At 37.3% G+C, this 22,309-nt stretch overlaps 3 protein-coding genes and 1 pseudogene across 3 annotated transcripts; all 4 read right to left on the bottom strand.

Annotated features, from left to right (window-relative positions):
- Positions 1-3,602: 3,602 nt before the first annotated feature.
- Positions 3,603-5,782, bottom strand: LOC121798970 (annotated as a pseudogene).
- A 2,449-nt stretch (positions 5,783-8,231) lies between these two features.
- Positions 8,232-10,036, bottom strand: LOC121797925 (glutathione S-transferase T3-like). The gene is made up of 4 exons (XM_042196705.1): positions 9,907-10,036; positions 9,764-9,819; positions 9,315-9,359; positions 8,232-9,234 (listed from the first exon to the last, which is right to left on the bottom strand). Exons 1-4 carry the CDS (start codon positions 9,920-9,922, stop codon positions 8,335-8,337), a joined length of 1,017 nt encoding a protein of 338 aa, XP_042052639.1. The 5' UTR covers positions 9,923-10,036; the 3' UTR covers positions 8,232-8,334.
- Positions 10,037-10,199: 163 nt separating this feature from the next.
- LOC121797924 (factor of DNA methylation 1-like) lies at positions 10,200-14,814 on the bottom strand. The gene is made up of 7 exons (XM_042196704.1): positions 14,650-14,814; positions 12,753-13,653; positions 12,223-12,404; positions 11,606-11,695; positions 11,186-11,473; positions 10,785-11,003; positions 10,200-10,672 (listed from the first exon to the last, which is right to left on the bottom strand). Exons 2-7 carry the CDS (start codon positions 13,651-13,653, stop codon positions 10,442-10,444), a joined length of 1,911 nt encoding a protein of 636 aa, XP_042052638.1. The 5' UTR covers positions 14,650-14,814; the 3' UTR covers positions 10,200-10,441.
- Positions 14,815-16,875: 2,061 nt separating this feature from the next.
- On the bottom strand, positions 16,876-20,461 carry LOC121799692 (probable sulfate transporter 3.4). Its single transcript, XM_042199141.1, has 13 exons — positions 20,231-20,461; positions 19,987-20,035; positions 19,692-19,899; positions 19,201-19,372; positions 18,869-18,934; positions 18,672-18,785; positions 18,466-18,582; positions 18,254-18,380; positions 17,892-18,178; positions 17,611-17,801; positions 17,405-17,490; positions 17,182-17,258; positions 16,876-17,058 (listed from the first exon to the last, which is right to left on the bottom strand). Exons 1-13 carry the CDS (start codon positions 20,444-20,446, stop codon positions 16,915-16,917), a joined length of 1,854 nt encoding a protein of 617 aa, XP_042055075.1. The 5' UTR covers positions 20,447-20,461; the 3' UTR covers positions 16,876-16,914.
- Between the last annotated feature and the right edge of the window lie 1,848 nt (positions 20,462-22,309).

The raw sequence follows: 22,309 nt of genomic DNA on the forward strand, positions 1-22,309 counted from the left end.
AAAAGAAAAATATAGATACTTTGAGTGGACAAATGAAACACTATTCAATTATTCAAAAAATGTTACTAGTATTTTTGTTTCATATTTTAGGTTTTATACACTAATAAAGAGTCAATCAATTAACAGGCAATCATTCACAAAATGTTAGTAGTATGTTTTATTTAAAACCTTTTTTTTCATTCGCGCTTACTAGTAATTAGTTGGTGTACGTAGTAGCCAGGGGCTCAAGAAATTGTTTCATTTGGAAAAAATCTGGAATTTTTAATATTAATTATTTCAATTTATTATATATGTGTGACAGGTTTATAATATCAGTAATATATTTTGTGTATATCAATGATGTTGAAATATGAGATGTACATGGGGTAAAAATGGGTGTTGTGGTGTGTATATATATACCAACCAAAGTTCTTGAGTTAAATCTCATGAACAAAGGAAATATTCTTTTATTGCTATATAGACTCCTTTTTTTGTAATGTTTGCACTACTTTTTTTTTTTTAGTGTCACGACATGTCATTTTTATCATGTCTTGTCTTGTGAGTTTTAGAGCACCCGCAACGCATTTCGTGGGTGTCTCTTATCTCGTCCCTCCGAGACGAGACCCGCGCGGGACGCGTTGCAGCTTCCCTTCTCGTCACCATCCCGCTGAGACGCTCGTCCCGCCGAGACGGATGGCGAGCCAGCTCGCCACGCAAGCGCGCGACGTGGTGCGCGCTGGCGCCACGCGTGACACCCACTCGCCGGCCCGCGAGTGGGCTTCGTCACGCTGACGCAATAAATCATTTTTAAAAAAATCAAATTTAATAAAAAAAATCAAACGGTAATATTACCGTTTTCGACCATTTTTTTTCCTCTATAAATACTCCTATTTCATCCTCATTACACACAAACACACATCTATTCTTCCCAAATCATCTCCATTTCCTCTCTAATTTTCATCTAACCTCTCCAATTTTCATAACAAAATGTCTGGCGACGGAAACGAGGGCGGCTCCGGCAGGTTTGACATCAACGCGTTTAGCGACTGGGGGGCATGTACAATGTATTGGGTGGTTCGGATTCCGGTTCGTCGACGCCGGGCACCCAAGGCTCGTTGACGTTGGCGGGGTACCAACCACCCCATTTTGATGTGGATGCATACGCTCGTCCCTCCGCCCTGAGGTATTCGCAGGGATTATCCCAAATTAGGGAGGATTATCCGGATGAACCCACTCTGGAAGGAGGACGAGGCGGTGGAAGCTCCAGGGCATTCGACGTCGTGGAGGAAGAGGCGAAGACGGTCGAGGAGGATGAGAATGTAGGCCGGCATCCGTACAGCCGCAAGGACACGATGGCTGTGTACAACGCCTGGATCAGCGTCTCATACGATCCCATCGTCGGGAATCAACAAACCTGGAAGTGCTTCTGGGAAAAGGTCACCGAGGCCTACAACGAGATTAAGCCGAAGAGGTCCCGCCGCCGCACATTGAAGATGCTCCGCGCTCACTTTGACCGAGTCGACAGAGAGGTCAAAAAATTCTGCAGCATCTACAAGACTGAAGAGGCTCATTACCAAAGCGGAGACACGGGAGCCGACATTCTGAGATCAGCTTTGCGAGTCTATTTCGACGACAAGGCAAAGAATTCAAACATGTCGATGTTTGGAAGGTCGTCAAAGACGAGGCAAGGTGGGCCGGCGGTGTCCAGTCCAGCACGGGCTTGACCTCGAAGCGCAAGAAGCACACGGCGGGTGGCCAATACTCGTCTAGTGGGGGTGGTTCAGGCAGCGCCACACAAGAGGTTGCCTCGCAGGAGGTTGAGAGCACGGCGGACGATGCAGGGGGTCCTCCCGTCGGCGCCGTCGGCCGCAAGGGACCAAGGCGGTGAAGGCGGCTAGAAGGAGGAGGGGCTGAGGCAAATCAAGCCAGGCGGGCTCCCAAGGGTCGTCCTCCTCCTTAATGTCCATGTACTTCACCGTCACGATGGCGGACACTTCCCGTATGATGCCTGCCCAATTTCAAGCCCATCATGCCGGCATTGTGTATCTTGCTGGACAACTTGGTATTCCGCCTCCACCGCCTCAGGGGGATGATTCGCCGGCGGAGTAGTTTTTATAATTTCTATAAAATTGTATTTTAAATTATATCTTTTTTTATTTATTATGCCACGAATTTAATTATGTATTTTTTTGGATTTTAAGTTGTAATTTTTATTTTATTTAATGAAGTGTGTTTTTATTAATTGAATTTGTTGGAAATAAAAATAAAAAATGAAATTGAATGAATAGTTAAGGGATGAGATGGTTAACAGACGGATAAGAGATGGAGGGTTGCAGGTTCTGTCTCTTAGTTAAGAGATGGAGTGAAAAGTACAGTGGGGCCCATGAATAGTTAAGAGATGAGACGGTTAAGAGACGAATAAGAGACAGCGTTGCAGATGGCCTTACCCATAGACGTCAAGGCTGCGAAGAACAAGGGGAAGGCGAAGGCGACACTTGCCTACGCGGATTTGGCAACGACCTCGATGGCACGGACGTTGTTGGATACGCACAACGCCCTTATGAAGTGTACGGATCTGGCCAGAGCCGAATTCCTCCAGAGGTTGATCGATGAGTTGAGCCGGAAGTTGGGGCTTTTGTAGGATAGTCATTTTTTTATTTCTAACCCGTGTAATTTTTTTATAATCAATGAATTTTTTGTCGTTCTTAGTTAATCGTTGTGTTTTTTCTAAATTTGCATTTATATATTTGAAAACATTTAAATTAATTAACAAAACAATAGTAAAATGCTTAGGGCGCGCCTTAGGGCGCCCCACTGTGGATGCTCTGAGCAATGCGTTGACATTCTCAAAGCATTGTGTTGATATTTTCAAAACACCATATTGACATTTTCATCCAAAACTCTAATTTGAGAGTTTTTTTTATCTATTTCGATTTAATTAATAAAAATGAAAATTACACGTGACAAATTTTAGACCACTAGATTTCTAAAATCCTGTAGTCTTAAATTAGTTCTAGTTAGCAACTAGAGAGTGAGTTAGCAATTGATCACTCCCCTAAAATGTGGACGTGGATACTGGAAAACTATGAAATTATATTATGATTTGCCACATAATATTATTTTATTTTAGTAAATGTTTTTAAAAAATAATGAATTAAAATTTTTAATTAATGTTCAGATATATTTACATACTAGTACTACCATTTTTCATTAATTATAAAGAGGAATTAAAACTATCAATTTAATTTCTTGCATTGTTCCCATCATAATCACATGCGAAAAGTTGTTATTGTCTTGTTCTATTTTAATATAGTAATGTATTACTAGTATAATAGTTTACATTTAAATTTTATTTTATAAAATTGAAAAGTAAAAAAAAATTAAATATTTTAATATTTTTCATTTATATTTTATCAACGTGTTGACAGGTAATAATACTACGACTCTTTAGAATGTGATGTGGGCTGAGGAGGTCTGAATCAAAATGGGTCATAGTTTTGCATGCAATGTGTTCGATAAAATGCGAAGCTGATTGTGTGTGATTATTTGGCCAGGCCATTCCTACAAGTATTAAACTAGAGTTGAATAGTATTGATTTATTTTCTTGTTGTTTGGTGTTTGGATGTAAATTTAAATCTTATTTGATCCATATGTACATTGGATTGAGCATCTTGTTACATGTAAACTTATACATATGTGTGTAGTCTGAATTCATCTCCTGAAACTATGTTCTCCCAAAGGCTTGTCGCCTCCTTCGTCGGGCAGCTTCACGGCCGTATAAACACCGGCCCTGGCCAGAGCTCCCAAGATTGGTGCAGTTAGGTACACCCAAATGGCTCTGTAGTTGTTTGCAGCAACCGCCGGCCCTAGAGTTCTAACCGGATTCATCGATGCTCCCGTACTTTCCCTGCATCACAATAACATTTATGTTGTGAAAATTCATTACTGCTTTTGGATTCAAAATTGTGTCCAAACTTTGAATGGTTAATGATCATGGTCCAGAGCAAAAGGGAAGAGATCTATGAGCCTTTGACCAACCACACCTATGCTTATTGCCATTATATTTAGTAGGATTGTCACATTATTTACAATATGAAGGTTGTTTATAAATGAAAATGTTTGTTCTGTAACTGTCTCATCCTTTCCTATCTCAACTGTAATTAGACAAACAACCTTAAGTGCTCTTCTAAGATTTCCAACCAAATCTATGGATGTGAAATATGTGACATAGGCCTAATGCAGTTGATTTAAGCCCATTTTTTTCCTTTCTTTCTTTTCAATGAAATTTATGTGAAATGTAACTCTTAACCACATGGGAAAAGCCTATTTGTTTTGAACCACAAGTGAAAAAAGTATTGAAAGTTGGAGTAGTAATTTATTGGTGAGAGAAAGTTGATAGTATTACCCGGCTATGAGTATATTGAGCATGACAGTAGCTCCAACCGCAAGCTCTCCCACCTGTTTTGTCCCAAATTTATTTAAATACTATCACAATAAATCCAACTCTTTGAGTTGAAGTCAAAATAAAATACTCCAAAACTCAACTCATTATAGTACTAATTTAACTAACCTCCCATCTTAGCTTTATGGGATCTGATCTGAGATCCCACTTGATTTAATATACTAACATTTTATCTAATTTCATTTATTGTTGCCAGAATAGAAGGTGACCATCACCAGCAGCACTGCGCTCTTTGTCTAAAAAATTAATACTTGTCTCTGCAATTAATGGTGATCTAGCTAGAAATGTAGTAACAACTACTAATAAATGCATCACACACAAACACATAGCAAAAAATGCAAGAAAAATGGTGTTCTCACAGCTCTTGTATCAGTGGCAACTGCAGTGACAACAAACATAAGGTTGAAGGTGACGATGAACTCCAATGCAAATGCTTGAGCATATCCCACTGTGGGACCAGGCACAGTCACCCCTCCCCCCATCATTGGCTCAAAAATAGCCTTTAGCATAAATGATGCACATATTGATGCACTAATTTGTGCACCTATGTACACCTAGCCCGAGGAGCTTCTCTGCCCCTCCGGTCCTCTGGTTGACTATCGGCGTCGCGGCCCCGGCAAATATTAGGATGAGTGTGCCTATAAACTCTGCTCCCACCTATTTTATAACATATAGTTTCATTATTTTGAAATTAGGGGGGAAAGGACAAAAATGGACTCGAACGCGAGATCTTTGCTGAACAGACCTTTCTAGCAAGGGAGATGGGAGGGGAAGGGAATGAGCATGAGAGAGGGGGCAAGGGCCCATCTTCCAAGGACCATGATTCAACATTGAAGCACTTGCAACTACTCCTAAGGAGGGAAGGTTGTCTCCTATTCCCATTCCTGAAGCCTCCGAAGAGAGGAGGGGCGCCAGGCGTCACGGGAGTGGAAGGCGCGGACTCCCCGTCTTCGCCTTCCATGTGTGTCTATCTAGTATTTTGGATGGAGTGAAGAAACAAGGAAGGTGAAGAAGTGGGTGTGTTATTGCAAGTGGTTATGTTTTAATAATGTGGGCTTGGGCCATTTTTATAGTAGGTGCAAGAAAGTTGACTTGGGGAATCCCAATCAATGGATGGATCCAAGAAAAAGTTGGAGAAATATGAGTATTTGGTTGATGATATTGGAGTGACGGAAGAGGAGAGAGGATGGTGTGACAGATTCCCTTTTGACATGAAGAATATGATACAACATTTGAAAGATTGGGACATAAGTCATTGGGGTTATTGCTGTCACAATTTTGTAATATGAATCAGTCAGTACCTGGACTCTCTTGTGGAGTCAACCATTACACTGGTACAAAGCAGAGCATGGAGAGAGAGAAGGTGCATACATTATTTTATTAATGGTCACTATATATATTACTATGATATTATCGATCAATAGTTTAAAACATTGGGACCTGACTTCTTTGAGACTTCATTTGTGTGTTTTTGGAGTCTTGCAAAAATCTAGTCACATTACATTTGGAATCACATGGAGTAATGTAGGGGTGCGGCTAAATAGCTAGAGCTAAGCTAACAATCTTGATTTTTTTGACACATGCATCAAATTTTGATGAAAATAGTGGTTTCAATTAAAATGAATATGGACCCAAATTTTTATGTAAAATACAAACCGAGGTCGATTTGATGCTAAAGATGTAGTGAAGCTTGAACCCTTTTAACTTTAGATATGGAGTAATAAGAATTTTGGATTCCCTTTTATTTTAGAATTTGATTACTTTGCCAGTATTGTTTAGTTCATCTGATCTACAGTTCTGGGATTTTTTTAATTTAAAACGATTTTGGGAAATGTACTGTATTAAGTAATTTACTGAAAGTGAAGAATATTTAGTAATGAAGATTATTACACACAGGTGATCATTATATGCATAGGGGACAGCGAGCATAAGTTTTTTTTCCTTTAATTTTTTTTAATATCATGAAATTAAACTTTTAGTTGTATGAGAATATAATGATGGGGTGTGATCAATTGCTAACTATTTAAGCTGCTAACTCTGTTAACTCATCAACGCATGGTATTAAAAATGTCAACACGTTGATATTATGTGTTGACATTTTAATGTTACCGTGTTGACATTTTGAATACACTGCATTGATGAGTTAGCAACTTAAATAGTCAGCAATATAACGCACCTCATGATGTTAAATAAACTAAGTGAGATATTTTTTGTTTTAATTTTTTTTCCTAGTATGCAATAATGCACGGTTTATATATTGATTTTGAACAATGGAATATTTTATTTAATAATGATAATTCAATAGCATTATTTTTGGCACACTATCATTTTTACACCTCATCGTTTGCATGTGCTCAACCAACATATGAAAATCATAGACTAGTATCAATTTTCAAAATCATAGACAATGACCTCGGCAGCACAAATCAATTTTGTAATTTGTGTTCTCATTTATTGGTTAGTTGTCGATTTTATTGTTGTGCTATTGTTTGACACGCCGAAATTAACAAGTGATATGGAGTTCTTTATCAAAAATTACATCTGATTTGTGAATGTCGTTATTCACGCTGAATAACATAGAGAGAGAAGGTTATGAAGACGCGCAAATTGGAAGTGCATCGTCTATTGTGGACATGTAAGAAAAATGTCACATAGATACCAATTTAGTGCAAAACAAAAATTGTTGGGATATAAACATGGATTTTTTGAGATGTTGGTTTCTTCTTTTTTTCAATTATGCTTACACTAATTAAGATATCTCTATTGAGTGGCGGAGTCAGAATTTTGATGTTGATATATACTCCCTCCGTCCTAAGTTACTTGAGTTATATTTAGTTTTGGATTGTCCCTAGTTACTTGAGTGATTTCTCATTTTAGCTAAAAATAAAACATCTAATCTCGCATACTTTATTCTTTCTTTTACTTACTCTCTTTTACTTTATTCTCTACTCTACTTTATTTTATTTTAATTTAATTCACTAAATACCACTTTCTTAAATCTCGTACCGAAAAGAAACGCCTCAAGTAACATGGGACGGAGGGAGTAACATAAACAACTGTGGATTTTTTTGGTATCAACGTCAATGAATGCAGCTATGACATCGGCAATACATGAAGCGTGCAGGAAGATGGATAGTGAAAGAGAAATCATCAGCGAATTACTAGTAGAAAGTAAAGATACATACAATAGCTATCGTTAAAAGTAGTGTGGAAGTCGAAAGAGCCGACAATGTCAAAAAAACAACAGTGATACTGTTGTAACCATTAATAATACTCTTATGATCTTCCTTGAATACGTATTCGGTCAATTATGCAGTATATATTTATTTTTTTTATGAATAACTAACATGAATAATGAGTAATACTTAATACTATAAATAAGTAATCAATTAGGAGTATAACCTTCCTTTTCTCTAAAAAAAACGAACAATTCTAATCATAAATCTATGGTTGGCAAAAAAAATGAAGTTCTTTACAAATTTTCAATCAATTCAAATATTCGAAATCCTCAATGTTGTCTACCACTCAATATTTAGGTGTAGCCGTGTAGGTAAGAACAATAGACCAGTGTTTTTTTTAAACATATGTAGTAATAGACATCATCATATATATTTCGAAAAATCATCCTTGTTTTATTTGAAAATAAGATGCTGTATTGCTGTAGGTCTAAGTTGAGAAAATTATTCCAACCTATATATTTAGGAGTATCATCATGTAGTACTACTACATATGTATGCTACCTTTGATTTGTAGTAATTTGCAATTGTATCTAATATTTATATATGATATATCCTCACATGTGAATAATCAGATGATACAAATTTAATTAAAATTAAAATAATTACATAAATAAAAATAAAAAGATTACATACTTAAAAACCACCACATTTACATTAAGAGAATCCCAATTTACTCTCGAGACATTTCAGAAAGCGAAGGTGCATTCGCAATTTCTCCTCATTCATTTGAGACGTATTTTTGTTGTAAGCTTTGTAATATAAACTCAACAAAATTGCCTCGCTAAAATTTTCAAGTGCCGCCTGAAAGCCATTCATATCCTCTGCTGCCGCACTGCTCGTGGCTATCACCTCCCCCTTCGTCTTCGTCTTGCGTTTACCCATCTTTTGTCCAACCACAGGGCTACTCGGCTCCACATCGAAGCTCTCACCCCCGCCACCGTTGCTTGGAACGGGGTTGGCTTCGCCGTTGTTGAAGAATTGGCCACCGGAGCTGTACTTTGCTCTCTTCGGTGAAGATTCTCCGTTCCCCGCCCATTTTTTGCAATGGCGAACCTTCTCCCAGGTCTTTACGTGTTTGAAAGGCTTCTTATTCTCCTCCTGATAAGTGGTCATCGCCTCGGTTAAAATATCCACCTCATTTGCCTCGCTCCTCCCTCGTGACTCCAGATTATTGTAGATGATGCAGAACCTTTTTATTTCTGGGTTCGCCCTATCGAAATGGGCTCGAAGCATACGAGATGTGCGCTGCGGGGCACCTCCCGGGCGCACCTCGTTATACCTCTCGGCGACTTTCTCCCAAAAAGTCGTTGCTTTTAGTCGGTTGGCGATGATTGGATCTTCGGTAATGTCCACGTAGGCTTGGAAAATTCGCAGGGTCTCCTCTGCAGTGTATGAAGTTCGTACATCCCGCATGGGAATGTCTACTTCGCCAAAATGGTGGATGTTGTCGAGACCATGAGGAGACGAAGAGTCTTGGAAGGGAGACGAAGACTGTGCCGGTTGAGAAGGCATTTCAAATAATGGTAGAGTGCTTGGATCATATGGTATAAGCCCCTACATAATGAAATTTGGAGAAAAAACTGAGATCAATAGGAGAATTTGGAAGAAAATGAAAGAACAGAAATTGGCTGTACCTTCTCTGCTACTTCCTTCTTCTTTTGAATACTAGCCACTTCCATCTGAAGAAAACCAACAGTAATCTCAGCAAAAAAGGCCCAAATTTAGTAATCATCACTGTGTTTCAAACAATTTGCTAACTTTAATCGGCAAGCTAGAATCAAGGAATTGCATTGAAATGCAACAATTTGGTAGCCTTGGAAATCAAATACAGTGATCTCTGTGAATTACAATGAATAATTCATAGCTAAATACAAATTCATAAAAATTCAACTCATGCTGCTCAATCGAAAACCTACCATATGAATTTTTGGTAAATTTATGAAGATGCAAATTTAGTAAAATTGTATTTTCAGCTACTTCAATGTTCAAAGAAGCATAAAAACAAATTAATCAATTCAAAATCAAAGAAGCTCCTTTAATTCTCATCTCAAAACAGTGAAAAATCAGAGGCGGAATCTAATACCTCGTCGTATTCATTATTCTCGGGCTTAGGTTGATTCAGCAGCTTCGCTTTATCTCCTGTTCAAATTCATAAAAGAGATTAGTGAAGAGCTAAATTCAACAATGGTGAAGAAAATTCAAGATAATTAAGAAACGATTGATCACCTTGATTGTCAGACATGGTCGAATTCTAGGGCTTTGGCTCGCGAAATGGGAATTTGGTAAAGCTGAAGAAGCTGTGTGTTTATAGTGGCTTGGAAATGTGAACCCACGTTATTCCTACATTCACTATTTATGGGATTTTAAATCGAGACAGTTTTATGATATTTGCCAAATTGCAAATGCTAGTATAAAATTGTAGTATTATCACATCACATTCTTATAAATTTATTTTAGAAACAATTTTATTTTTCTAACAACCAAAAAAGTCACATTAGTAAAGAAGCTAACAATCAAAATTAGGCAAATGCAATATTATTTCACGAACGCATTGTTTAAGCAATTCCAGACAATGCCCAGCAGCTGATGAAACAGTTTCTTGGTCTTTCAGCATTAGGAAACAATGCAAATTAGAGTAAGGATCATAATAACTACAACTCAGATAATAAACAGCCTCAGAAAAGAAGTGAAAAATGAAGATCTTGAGTTTGTTTCCCAGTTTGGAATGGGCTGTTTGAAATCATCAGTGATTGATATCTTGTTAGGTTCTCTTGCGCTTGAGCGTCTTCAGTTGATTTAAAATGTATGCAATGACTTCCTTTAGAGTGGCCTTCCTGTTTTCTTTGAAGTTCCACAGCTCAGGAACCACATAGCACCCGCTCGGGTTGTATTCTTGGATTTCCTTCAAGGCTGTAGCAACGGCGTCATAGATTTCTTCTCCCCATTCTTCTTTGAGGTCTACTAGCAATTCGTCGTCCTCTTTCAACACGTGCTGCAAAAGATTTAAGGGGAAGTTCTAAACATGGCAAGTGTTGTACTGATATAGTATGAAATAAAATGTCAACCAAGATAGGCAAAAACTGATAAAAGTCATTTGAAGTTACCTGAGCATTCCCCTTGCTATCTTCAACGACTCGGAATGGGTGCCATTCAGGATTCTTTAGCTTTTCTTGCCACAGGGAGCAGAGCTCAAGAGCCTTGATATCAGCTTCTTCGGGTGGGTATCTTTGCTTGCATGCATTTTTGAAGCTTTTCTCATCGAGTTCGCCCATTCTCTTTATCCCTATGTTAACACGGCTGCTGCTCAACATATCAGTTAAACCCTGAAAGCAAATTAGAGCAAAAATGCATTAAATACAAGAATAAAAGGCGAGCTACTTCAAACAGAGGCAAAAAGAGAAATGAATACACGAAACTGTATCCACGACAATCTTTCTTTACTGCTTTTAGCATATTATTAGTTACTATATGTGGAAACTGAAAGCAGACATCACAAATTTTATACCGCCATTAGTTCCTTGCGAGCCTCTTGCAGTTCATCATTGCTTTGGCGCTCTTTAGCAAGCAATTGCTGGTTTAGATCTTCCAGACCATCCAAATTCTCTTTCTTTTCCTGCAGCTGCTCGTTCATCTGATTTATCTTCTTCTGAACAGCTGCATCGTCATCACCTCCCATGTGTTTCATTACCTCCAACTTTCCTTTGAGTTCTTCTATTTCCATTTCAAGCTTTTGCTTCTCGTCTAAATTTCTTTCTAACTCGAGAACTTTCTTCAACGCCTCTTCCTTCTCTCTCTGCACATTGCAATAGATGTTATGATATGATAAGCAATAGAAACAATTAACTGGATACTTTATACATGTAGAGAGTAGAGTTATAATGTGCATGCTATACAAGGAGGAGAGCAGTTAAATTGCATGTCATACTTTTTGTTCTTCAACCAGCCTCAGCACATTCTCGTCAGCTTTCCTTTGCTCCTCAGAAGCCAATTGAAGTGCACTGTTTCTCATGTCATTCTGCCGTAAAATATAAAAGTATTACACCACCAATTTAGTTTCATTGTAACATGTAATCAAAGATGAGAAGTATACATTACACCATATAGTTCTCATATTATTCTGACAGAAAATATGAAAGCAGTACACATTACCAGCAATTTAGTTTTGCTCCAATATAATAACCAAAGACGAATACTACTATACGAAGATTGGGAGGAAGATAATAAATTTGAGTACACACACTCTAGATAATTACAAGCTGAAAATTCTATTGTAACATGAAAGGCATAAGAACTTTTGCCTAAATCATAACATTCATATACCAACCTAATAGAAATTATATACTACTAGAATATTATGCCGAAACAGTAAATCTGAGTCAACATTTAGAATGATAAAAAATTCTTTCTAATTAGTATCAAAAGAGAATAGCTTTGGCACACTAGTGAAGCTCATGCTTATATATAAGAAATCATGGCAGAAGTACAACTTCATTTTTGGATATACATTCATATAGACTAATACATGCTATGGAAAATACTTGCCTTTTTCTTCTCTTCTTCAAGTTTGTGTCTCTCACGCTCAGTTAATGCCTCGCGGCTTTTCAGCTCTTTGCTCCAGGAATCAAGCCTCTTCTTTTTACTCTCCAGTTCTATGTTCAGCATTTCTTGTTCATCCAAAACCCTCTTTATGTGTTCACGAGCAATGCGTTGAAGTTTTTTAGTTTCTGAAAACAAACAAGACTCAGAAAAACCATTGCTTATGTCACAACAAAAGATTTTGCTAAATGAACCATTAGAATATAATTATAACTCTGATTATAAACTGCAAAAATATATTGTGAAAACTAAGCTCAGCAACAGCCAACTCAAGTTGTGAAGGTAGATCATGTTATGGAGTTGGATATCTAGCAAAGAGTATGAGCAAGGTTTGGCAGGACTCAGGAAAGCAAATGTTCGGAGCAATGATATGTTTGAACATAAGATTTGTTTATTAGAGACATGCATGCAAACACTCATTTATCAATCAGAATCTGACACGAACATGTGGGAAAATGAAACAATTAAAAAAAAACCTTCATAGAAGGATCGGTGAAGTTCATCTTTCTCTTCAAGCATCCTACTCAATGACAACGTCTTCTCATTGTATTTAATCTGCAACTGATCCAAATTTTCATTCTTCAAATCAATTTCATTGACCAAATTGCCAACAATCTTGTTCCTATCCTTGGTTGCTTCTTGCACAAGGTCAGCGATTGTCTTCAGCTCCCCTTTCCTCCGAAGATAGTCTCCCACACTCCCTCCTGAATTATAATCTTCTTCACGGGCAAACCAGCCATACAGATTAGGCCCTGGAGAAGTTCTTCGTTCATCCCATCCTTTCTTGCTTCGACCATCAGCTTCAAAGGACTTCTCAAATTCCATTGCATTCTTGAATCCAAACCAATCATGATCAAATATTAGAACGACTTGTGCATTGTGCTGATGGTCATCCCAGAACATCTCAATTTGGATCGGCTTGTATTTGGAGAATTTCTTTAACCAGTAAGCACCACGATCAACAGAACCACCATTCTTCGGTTCATCTTGTATATTGGAAACTATCCCCACCCATGGCCAACAATACAGCTCGCTCTTCTCAGGTTTAGGAGCGGGTATAGAAATGGTAGGTTGAGGCATTGGCTCGGCCTCATCAGCCATGTCTTTTTCTAGGAAAGTTGCCAGAGCCAGATGGTTAGCCTTCTGTTTTGCACTTCGGCTGGCAGCGCCTTTAGCCACTCCAATAGCATGCTGAAGAAGATGATTATACTGATAATCTTGTTTCTTCTTACCAGCACAGAAAGGACATCTAAGAGAACCTTTTGGGCCCTTTACTTTGTAAGTACCCGCCTTAAGTAGCTCGTAAGGCTTCTCCTTATATTCATTTATTTCTGAGTCACTGAAATCTGACTCTTCATCTGAGCTGCTGCTTCCCATCTGAATGACAATCATTTAACATTCAATAAACACTAAGAAGACAACACGAAAAATATTGAAAGAATGACGAAGAAGTAAACCAGACCATAAAAGATCACCAAATACTAAGAAGTGGGCAATAACAGCATTAGTTATCAATGTATTTGGGGAAAAAATGTAAGTTGTCAAGCTTGCATGCTGCAGTGTTATAATGTACAGGTCAAGGAAAATTTGTTGATGAGCTGGTCATTTAATAAAACAAAATGGAATCAGACAAATGTAGTCGAGCTGTCGAGGAAGTAAGTAAAAAAAATTGCAATATCAATAGGAACCATTGGAATGGACTTTAGAGGCTGAACCTAGGAGCGTTTGTTCAGATAATTAAGCACAAACAATCATGTCATGGGTATGTAGAAAGAGACGGGGCCTAACATTTGCTGAGGCGAGTATACACAACCAAGTGAGAACACAACGCGATTCCCAAAGTCAGCACTCAAATAAACTGATTCTGATCCTGCATTCTATGATGCACAATTTTCTAAACAACTAGATCATGTCTTCTCAAGTGTAAAACGTTTAGGAGGATAGGAAACTGGAAAAAAGTACTAATATCAATTATTATTAGCTCGTACAAAATCAAGTATGATAAGAAGGTTGAGAACAGAAAAGGACTGAAATTTTGAGACCTCTAGCATGAGATTAGAACTGGCAATCGATACAACCAACAGCAACAGAGAAGATTTACGCAAACCAGATATCCTATGTGGTTCCAAAATCCAACACCTAGGACAATAGTAACATACCACAGCAACATTACTCTATACACATTTACTGTATAATTTGAACAAATTTTCGCAAATGTCATATTTCCACCGGTCACTGCACCGAGTCAGCTCAAGAAAATATAAACAAATTATGCACTAATATCATAATGATTAAAAAAAAACTTCAATTGCAACCAAACTCCCGCACTCATTCTTCACTTGCTATTGAATCAGAAATGCGAAACAATCTCACCTTGTGAGAGCGGAGGAGGTGGTCCGGCGGATCGGGTGAGGTCCCCGGTGAAGAATTCCGCCGCGGAAGGAGATTGGGTGGCGCCGGAAAGTGAGAGAAGGGGCAGGGAATCGAATTAGGGGAAATAAGTGAGAAATTATGAGTGGCAGCTTTAGTTTTTAGGCTCTAAGAAAAATGGAAATAGGCAAATAGCTGGTAAAAATGAGGCGGGCCCACTGCTCTTCATTTTTCAGTTCCAACGTCCTATCTCCGAATTCAGAGACCGCCAACGCCGTGACCGTTTCATAAACGACAAATGATCAAGGACGCCACTATGGCTCGACTCTCGATATAACGATAGGCCATCCGCAACGTTGTCACTTATTCGTCCCTTAACCGTCCCTCAAATTATTATTCATGTGTCTCACTGTACTTTTTTACTCCATCTCTTAACTTAGGGACGAAACCTGCAACCTCAGTCTCTTAACCATTCCTTAAATTACTATTCATTCAATTTCATTTTTTATTTTTATTTCCAACCAAATTCAATTTAAAAAAACACACTTTATTAAAAAATAAAATAAAATTACAACTGGAGATGATGAATTAGGAGTATTTATAGAGTAAAAAAATTAAAAAAAAATTGAAAAAACGGTAATATAACAGTAATATTACCGTTTTTCAATTTTTTTTTATTTTTTTTATTTAATTCAATTTAAAAAAAAAAAAAATTTATTACGTCAGCGTGATGATGCACACTCGCGGGCCGGAAGGTGTGCGTCACGCATGGCGCCGGAGCGCGCCACGTCGCCTCGACGCGTGGCGAGACGTCTCGCCATTCGTCACGGCGAGACGGAACGCGGAACGAGCTGGGGACTAGACGGGGCGCTGCAACGCGTCACGCCGCCGTCTCGTCCCTTCGTGACGGAATACGGGCCACCTGCGTGACGCGTTGCGGGTGGCCTTAAACACTTAAAATAGTATAGCCATAATTTTATACTAGTAATATAGTAAAAAATAATAATAAATTACAGCAGCAGCAGTAGTAGATGATTTTAAAAATAGCTTAAAATAAAAGTTTGTGATTCCATTTCATTACTAAATATGGAGTAAGAAATACAACAACTACTATTTCCTATCTTCAATAAATGAGTACATTCCACAACCGTTTTGGTATGTTAACAAACTGTTATTTTATTCAATTTTAAATACTAGTAGTAGTAGTAATTATTTCCCAAACATCTCAGCTCTCATAATTATCTTATTACTCCATTATCAATGAGCAAAAACAAAGATACATAAATCTGTATTTTTGCATCATATATTTAACCAGAGGTTGTCAAAACATCATATATTTAATAAGGGTGTCAAAACGGGTACCCGGGTACATACACCCAAGTTTGTGGGTACACGAACACGAAACACACAATATTATACTATTGGATCCCTGCTTGGATGTGTGCTGCATGAAACGAGCAAGTACAATATTTATAAATATTGTGGTCAAGTCCTCTTTCATCCATCACCGTTGTCCGATGTGGTATATACATTTTTCAATCTTAAAATACAAATGGACTTATAAAAGTGGGACTAAAATATCAATATTGAAGGTTGCTTGAATTTCTTTAAATCCATTAAATTACAACATTAATATTTAATTTAATTATATACTGGTATATTATTAAAGTTAGCTTTACTTATTTTCTTAATTAAATATCAATAGATGGAAAAATAATGGTGTCTAACTTTATTTTTAGCACTATACCTCCAGTAATAATAATATCCCAAGTAGAAATCTTTATAGGACAATATTTCAATAAAAAATATTGTAAATCTTCTACGAAAAATGAAATTTCATAAAAAAATTGTCAATAAAATACTCAAATATTTTACAAATGTTAAAGCTAAATAGCAAATATTTTTAATCAATTTGGTTTACAATGCCAGAGAATTTTTTGTATTTATTTATTTATTTGCCTTTTAATTAGAGAAAAAAAATACTTAAAATGTGATTAAAATTTTAAATACATATTTTTGTAGTACCCCTCAATTCAAAGTATAGGAGATGCATTAGAACCATCTTAAAATTAGAAGTAAAATTGAAATCCAACACAAAGCCTATTGATGTATGTATGAAACCATGCTCTTTTAAATAGGTAGGTTAAAGATATTTCATCATGTGACTGAACTCGCATTTTTCATTCAATATATTGCAGTCTGCAATATAATTACAAGCGATGCATGTTACTGAAGCAAACACAGATTTTAAATCACAGTGATCATTTTTCAAGGTCGAGCCTTCCATGAAGAAGAAATGTCCGCAACCGCTTCCCCAACCGTTAAATAGAGCCCTTCCAACCCGAGCGAGTCCAAGATATTGGAAAGGTGCAGTTTCTCCATCACACTTCCGACCGGGTTCACCAGCACGAGCTGCACAATCGTGTTTTAGTGTCATTGATGCACACCACGTGTTTTGGATAACATTTGAGTTTTATGGTGATAGTGAAATTGAGATGTAAAAATAAAAGTGTGACATATGAATCGAATGCTTACTTTGAGTGATCGTTGATTGAGTACCCTCCGGAGCTCTGTGATCAGATCAATCCCACTCGTGTCTATTCCTGTCACGGCTGATCAAAAGACGAATAGGATAGGAGGCGCCATTGAGAAAAAGTTCGTGTAATTACTAGCAAATAACCATAAAATAAAATACAGCGAGATATCAAAACATAAAGTTATGGATCATGTTATTCAGTTATTGTGTTGTGACTCTTACCGGTCATATCAAGAATCACACATTTCAAGTTGTTGCTGCTGTTTGATGCCAGCCATTCTTCCTCTTCACGAATCCATCTCAAAATCCTGCAGTAGTTTAGGAATAGAAGACCTTATGGTATTACGCCCTCATCCTTGGAATATAAGGCAACCTAACTACTAGTGCATGTTGATTTCTAGCACGTAGACAACGGGCTATATACTGACCGTTCTTGCAAGTAGGTAGAATTGGCGAAGTAGATAGGCGCCTCCACTGCGAGGATGAAAAATGACGGGATCCTCATGGCCTCTTTGTATCTGTAGAGGCTCTGATACACTCGAGTCCCTGGAATGTTGCCTAAAGGCACTGTGTTAGGCCTAGTGACATGCAGCAGAATCTTGAACACCGATATCCCAACCTACAATTCATGTCAAACGTGAATGAGATAAGTAGCTTCTTTCACCATGAGCATGTGGTTTGATCGAGAAGATCAGAAACAAGAACATACTGCTATAGCAAGGCCAAGAGGCACTGAGATGAACAGAACTCCAAAAAATGAGCACATTGCAGCCAAGAAATCAAGTTTGTCTACTTTCCAAAGCTCATAGGCGCCTTTGTAGTCAATTAGGCCAATCACAGCGGTTATGATGATTGCTGCAAGGATCAGGTTTGGGGTGTAACGAAACAGTGGCATCAGAAACAGCAGAGTTATCAGCACAGTTGCAGCCATCACAATGTTCGACACCACAGTCTGTGCTCCAGCATTGTAGTTCACTGCTGAACGCGAAAATGATCCTGAAAGACAAAATCTCAAACATTATCTAGTTTGTGTTGTGGTCGTGTTAAAAGAATGCGAAGAAAAAATGCTACCTGTGGTGACATAACACGAAGCGCAAGAACCAGACATGTTCATTAGGCCAATGGCCATCATTTCTTTGTTTCCATCGACTTGGTAGTTTTTTAGCGTTGCAAATGTCCTTCCGACTGCAATCCCTTCCTACACAAGAAGAGAAATATCACTAATTTCACTGCGTTACATGGTTTAAGACGCTACATTGGCAGGAAAAGTAGAGAGGACTTACTGTTAGAGAAAGTATGCCGGTGATGAGACCAGTTTTGATTGCAAGGCCTATATAACGCCCGCTGAAGAACAACATGTTGACTGATGCCGGATTTACACCCTTGGGCAATTTCCCTATCTGTAGATATAGATTTTTTTTTCCCACATAAGATGTATAAAAAATTAACAGTCTCATCATTTATAGGAGAAACTGACTTATTTTCTTACAGTTTGGATGTCAGGAAGCTTTGATTTGAGGCATGCTACTAGAGCAGTAGACAGAATAACTGATGTTAATGGTGCAGCTGCTGAAATCCAAAACAGTTTCGGATTTCTCATGCTCTGCATTCGTAGTTAACATCATCAACGAAACAAGTGACACAACTCTAGAGAAATAACACACGAAGAAGATAATAAATACTTACAATATGCCTGGTGACAAGTAATACAATCAGAAAACAGACTCCCATGACTATTGTCTGCCATGACCACTGCAGAGGTGAAGTAACTCAATAGTTTAGGTATTCGCTAAATTTAAGTATAAAACGAGAGATAACCAGAAAACATATAGCAATTCAACGGGGTTTATGTTGTTTTGGATCAATAACATTGGCTATATCAATGTCTTTTGGTATAATATCTCAGAGGAAAACTAGTAGCCAACTTTGAAGATGAAGGAAGCCGACATTGTAAGCATTAGAACATGAAACCATAGTTTTGAATGATTGTATTGTTCTAAAGAAATTGGAGATTCCACCTCATCTTTATGAGTAAAGACAGAAGATAAAACTGCGTTCATTTGCATCTTGCTCGTGAAATGAACTATCCCAAGGAGGCCTTTCAGCTGTTGCAACGCAACAATGACTGCAGCACCAGCCATAAATCCGACTAGAGTTGCCTTTGACAAAAAGTCGATGACAAATCCTAATCTGCACACCACACAGTTAATCAATCTGTCAAACACATAGTTTTCAAAAAAATTGAGGCAGAAACATACTGTTGAGCCTTAACCAATGCTACAGTATCATCATTCTTTCGAGAAAACTTAACAGATTACTGAAACTAATGCAAGAATTTACACAGCTGCTGGCAAAGTTAATCAACTCTCAAGCACGAAGTTTAGAGAAAAATTGAGACAAAAAAACTCTCAACTCTTGACCAATGCACAACATCATCATTTTTGCAAGAAAACCTCTCAGATCATTGAAACTAATGCTCGAAGTATTGCAGGTGAAGAAGATTTTCAACCTTAGAAAGCCTAACGAAGCCTGGAACAGCCCTGCGAAGAATGTTGCTGTGAAAGCTAGCTGAAGGTAGAGAGCCGGTTGCTCTTCCGGGGAGGCAGCTTCGTGGAGCATTGTTCCCATTACAAGAGACGCAATCGAGACAGGGCCCACCGCGAGATGTCTAGAACTCCCGAGAACAGAGTATATCAATGGAGGTACAAAACTTGAATCTGCATGCATCAACATATCATGGATCAGATGCTTTCAAAGACGAAAACAGTAAAAAAAACCAATATTAAATGATTTTTTACACTCACAGAGTCCGATTATTGGTGGAAGATTCGCCAACTTTGCATAGCTAATACCCTGCGTCATCGCATACAAATGCAACAAACCATTTCTCAGTTTCAATTAAGAATCACATCACAATCTACTCTAATAAAAGTGTAAATTCTCATCTCTTTTCAGTGTGCCTAAATCAATTTCTAGTACATTTTTCTAAATTATAGCTCAAAGCACACCCCCAAAATTCAAAATCAAACTAAAAAAAAAAGTCACTACCTGCGGAATTGCGAGGCTGGCAATCGTGAGGCCGGAAACGACGTCGGATTTGAGCAGCTTGAGAGTATAATGTGGCGCCCATTGTAAAATGGGGAGGAAAAACTGAAGGCCTAAAATGAACTTTCTAGACGCCGTCTGATCCTTAAACTTATGGAGTGGATCGTCGGGGAAGAAAATCTCCGAGAGGCGGTGCCGAAGCTTCTTCGCGGTGGTCATCGGCGGCGGAAGGCGCACTTCGAGCACTCCTGGCTCCGACATTGGCGCCGTATACGGTGCCGACGGTGGTTCTGACGGATTTGCAGCCACGCTTGAATTTATTGCCATTTTTTCCTACTTTTCCAGTAAATTTTTTTTTACGTGTTTTACATGTATAAAACGTCTGTATACAACCCGAAATGGGAGGGAGATGATTTTCAGGGATTGAGAGAGGGATTTTTGGATTTCTTCTGCAGTTAATGAGGAAGTTTTAAGAAGCCAACCTTCGCTTTTTATAGTAGATTTTACGTGGACTCTTGTTTTTCCTCATCATTAAAGCTGTATTTCGATGAGTTATTTTTTTAATTTTTTATTTTATCACTTTGATTAACACACTAAGTAAATAAGTCAACTACGCTATGTGCGTCAAATTTTAAAAAATATTAAGTAAATTTCTTATTTTTATTGATATTGCAGGATAGACTATGATTTAGCCAAAATTCATGATTTTTACATGAGATTCTGTATATAGGCAAATAACTGAAAATAGTATTTCGGATTTGAACCTTCGATTTTGTATTTATGAAATGAATTGAACATGGTTCATCTTTCAACCTTCCTATTAATCTCATTCTCATATAGTAGTATATTACTATTATTAATATTGAGTGTATATGTATTTTGTCTTATGCATACCATGATTTTAAAAAGCTGATCTGATTTAGTAACTTATTTAATACCATGACACAAGAGAATCCAGTCATATTTGGGATCTTATTCAGTACCATGACAAATTTTTAAACGCTTATAAATTATAATGGTTAAATATAATACACTTTACAGCCACTTATGTGAGGTCATTATAGAGTGATATAGAGGTGAACTGTTTTTTTGCTTTATAATAATAGCATTGTATTACACATGCATGAATGATAAAATAAAATAAGATGTGAAATTGGAGCATGACTTCAAATGGAAAATCATACTTATACATATTGATAGGACGAGACTTAGGTGAAAATCATACTTATATATTTTAGGGAATATTAATTACGCGCCACTTAATTATTAGTAGTGCCTACTGATATCTGAATATCATTTGTTGAAATTTGATTTTAATGAAATTTACTAGTCTTAGGTTTTAAAAATGGATGACTCACTATCTTTGAGGGCCAAAAAGGGCTATATTTTCAATTGAGGGCCAAAATTGGCTATAATTTTAATTATGTGCTGTATTTTCATTTGAGGCCAAAAATGGCTATGTTTTAAATTGTGGGTAAAAGCTGTAATCACTAATAAAGACCATTCTGATTTAGTCATATTGCTAACCATGAAATATTCTTTATCTTATTTATGATAATTTGTACATACACATCATTACACAATTAATCTGCGAAATCTTGGAGGGCCAAAAGTGGCTGTATTTTCAATTGTGTGTAAAAATTGGAAAGCTATTGGTTTAATCTAGTTATATTATGGCTAACAATAAAATACTCTTTATCTAAATTTATGAGTGTATATCTTTAGAAGATTATACATACATAATAAAATTTGATACTCTCTTCTTTTCATCCCTTCATCCACCATTATGAATCCTTGTTATAATTAATTATGATTAAAAGTCATAATCAATTCTCATATTCAGTTGCATTTTTTTCAAAATCTCTGTTGTGACAATATATCTTGGTTCGTCTAGATATATCTCATAATTAATTGCAGCCAAATCCTATAATAGTTACTGTATCGCACTATTATCTTATCTATCTAATTCTTTTAGATCTTGATTTAGTCACTATGAGTGTCAAATTGCCAATTGATTAATGTGATTTAGACTGACTAATCATAAAATATTTTTTTATCTACATTTAAACCGAAGCAGTACAC

This window comes from Salvia splendens, chromosome 4, assembly GCF_004379255.2.
Source record: "Salvia splendens isolate huo1 chromosome 4, SspV2, whole genome shotgun sequence".
NCBI classification, from domain to species: domain Eukaryota; kingdom Viridiplantae; phylum Streptophyta; class Magnoliopsida; order Lamiales; family Lamiaceae; genus Salvia; species Salvia splendens.

Coding starts and splice junctions, on each gene's coding strand:
- LOC121799692 (XM_042199141.1), bottom strand. CDS start 20,446: ATGACCACCGCGAAGAAGCTTCGGCACCGCCTCTCGGAGATTTTCTTC. Junction 19,373..19,691: donor GCTTCGTTAGGCTTTCTAAG/GTTGAAAATCTT, acceptor TGTGGTGTGCAG/ATTAGGATTTGTCATCGACT. Junction 18,179..18,253: donor TTCGTGTTATGTCACCACAG/GTAGCATTTTTT, acceptor TTTGTCTTTCAG/GATCATTTTCGCGTTCAGCA.
- LOC121797924 (XM_042196704.1), bottom strand. CDS start 13,653: ATGGGAAGCAGCAGCTCAGATGAAGAGTCAGATTTCAGTGACTCAGAA. Junction 11,004..11,185: donor CTCGCAAGGAACTAATGGCG/GTATAAAATTTG, acceptor ATTTGCTTTCAG/GGTTTAACTGATATGTTGAG. Junction 10,673..10,784: donor ATAGCAAGGGGAATGCTCAG/GTAACTTCAAAT, acceptor AATCTTTTGCAG/CACGTGTTGAAAGAGGACGA.
- LOC121797925 (XM_042196705.1), bottom strand. Junction 9,360..9,763: donor AGAATAATGAATACGACGAG/GTATTAGATTCC, acceptor GGTTTTCTTCAG/ATGGAAGTGGCTAGTATTCA. Junction 9,235..9,314: donor AGAAGGAAGTAGCAGAGAAG/GTACAGCCAATT, acceptor TTCATTATGTAG/GGGCTTATACCATATGATCC.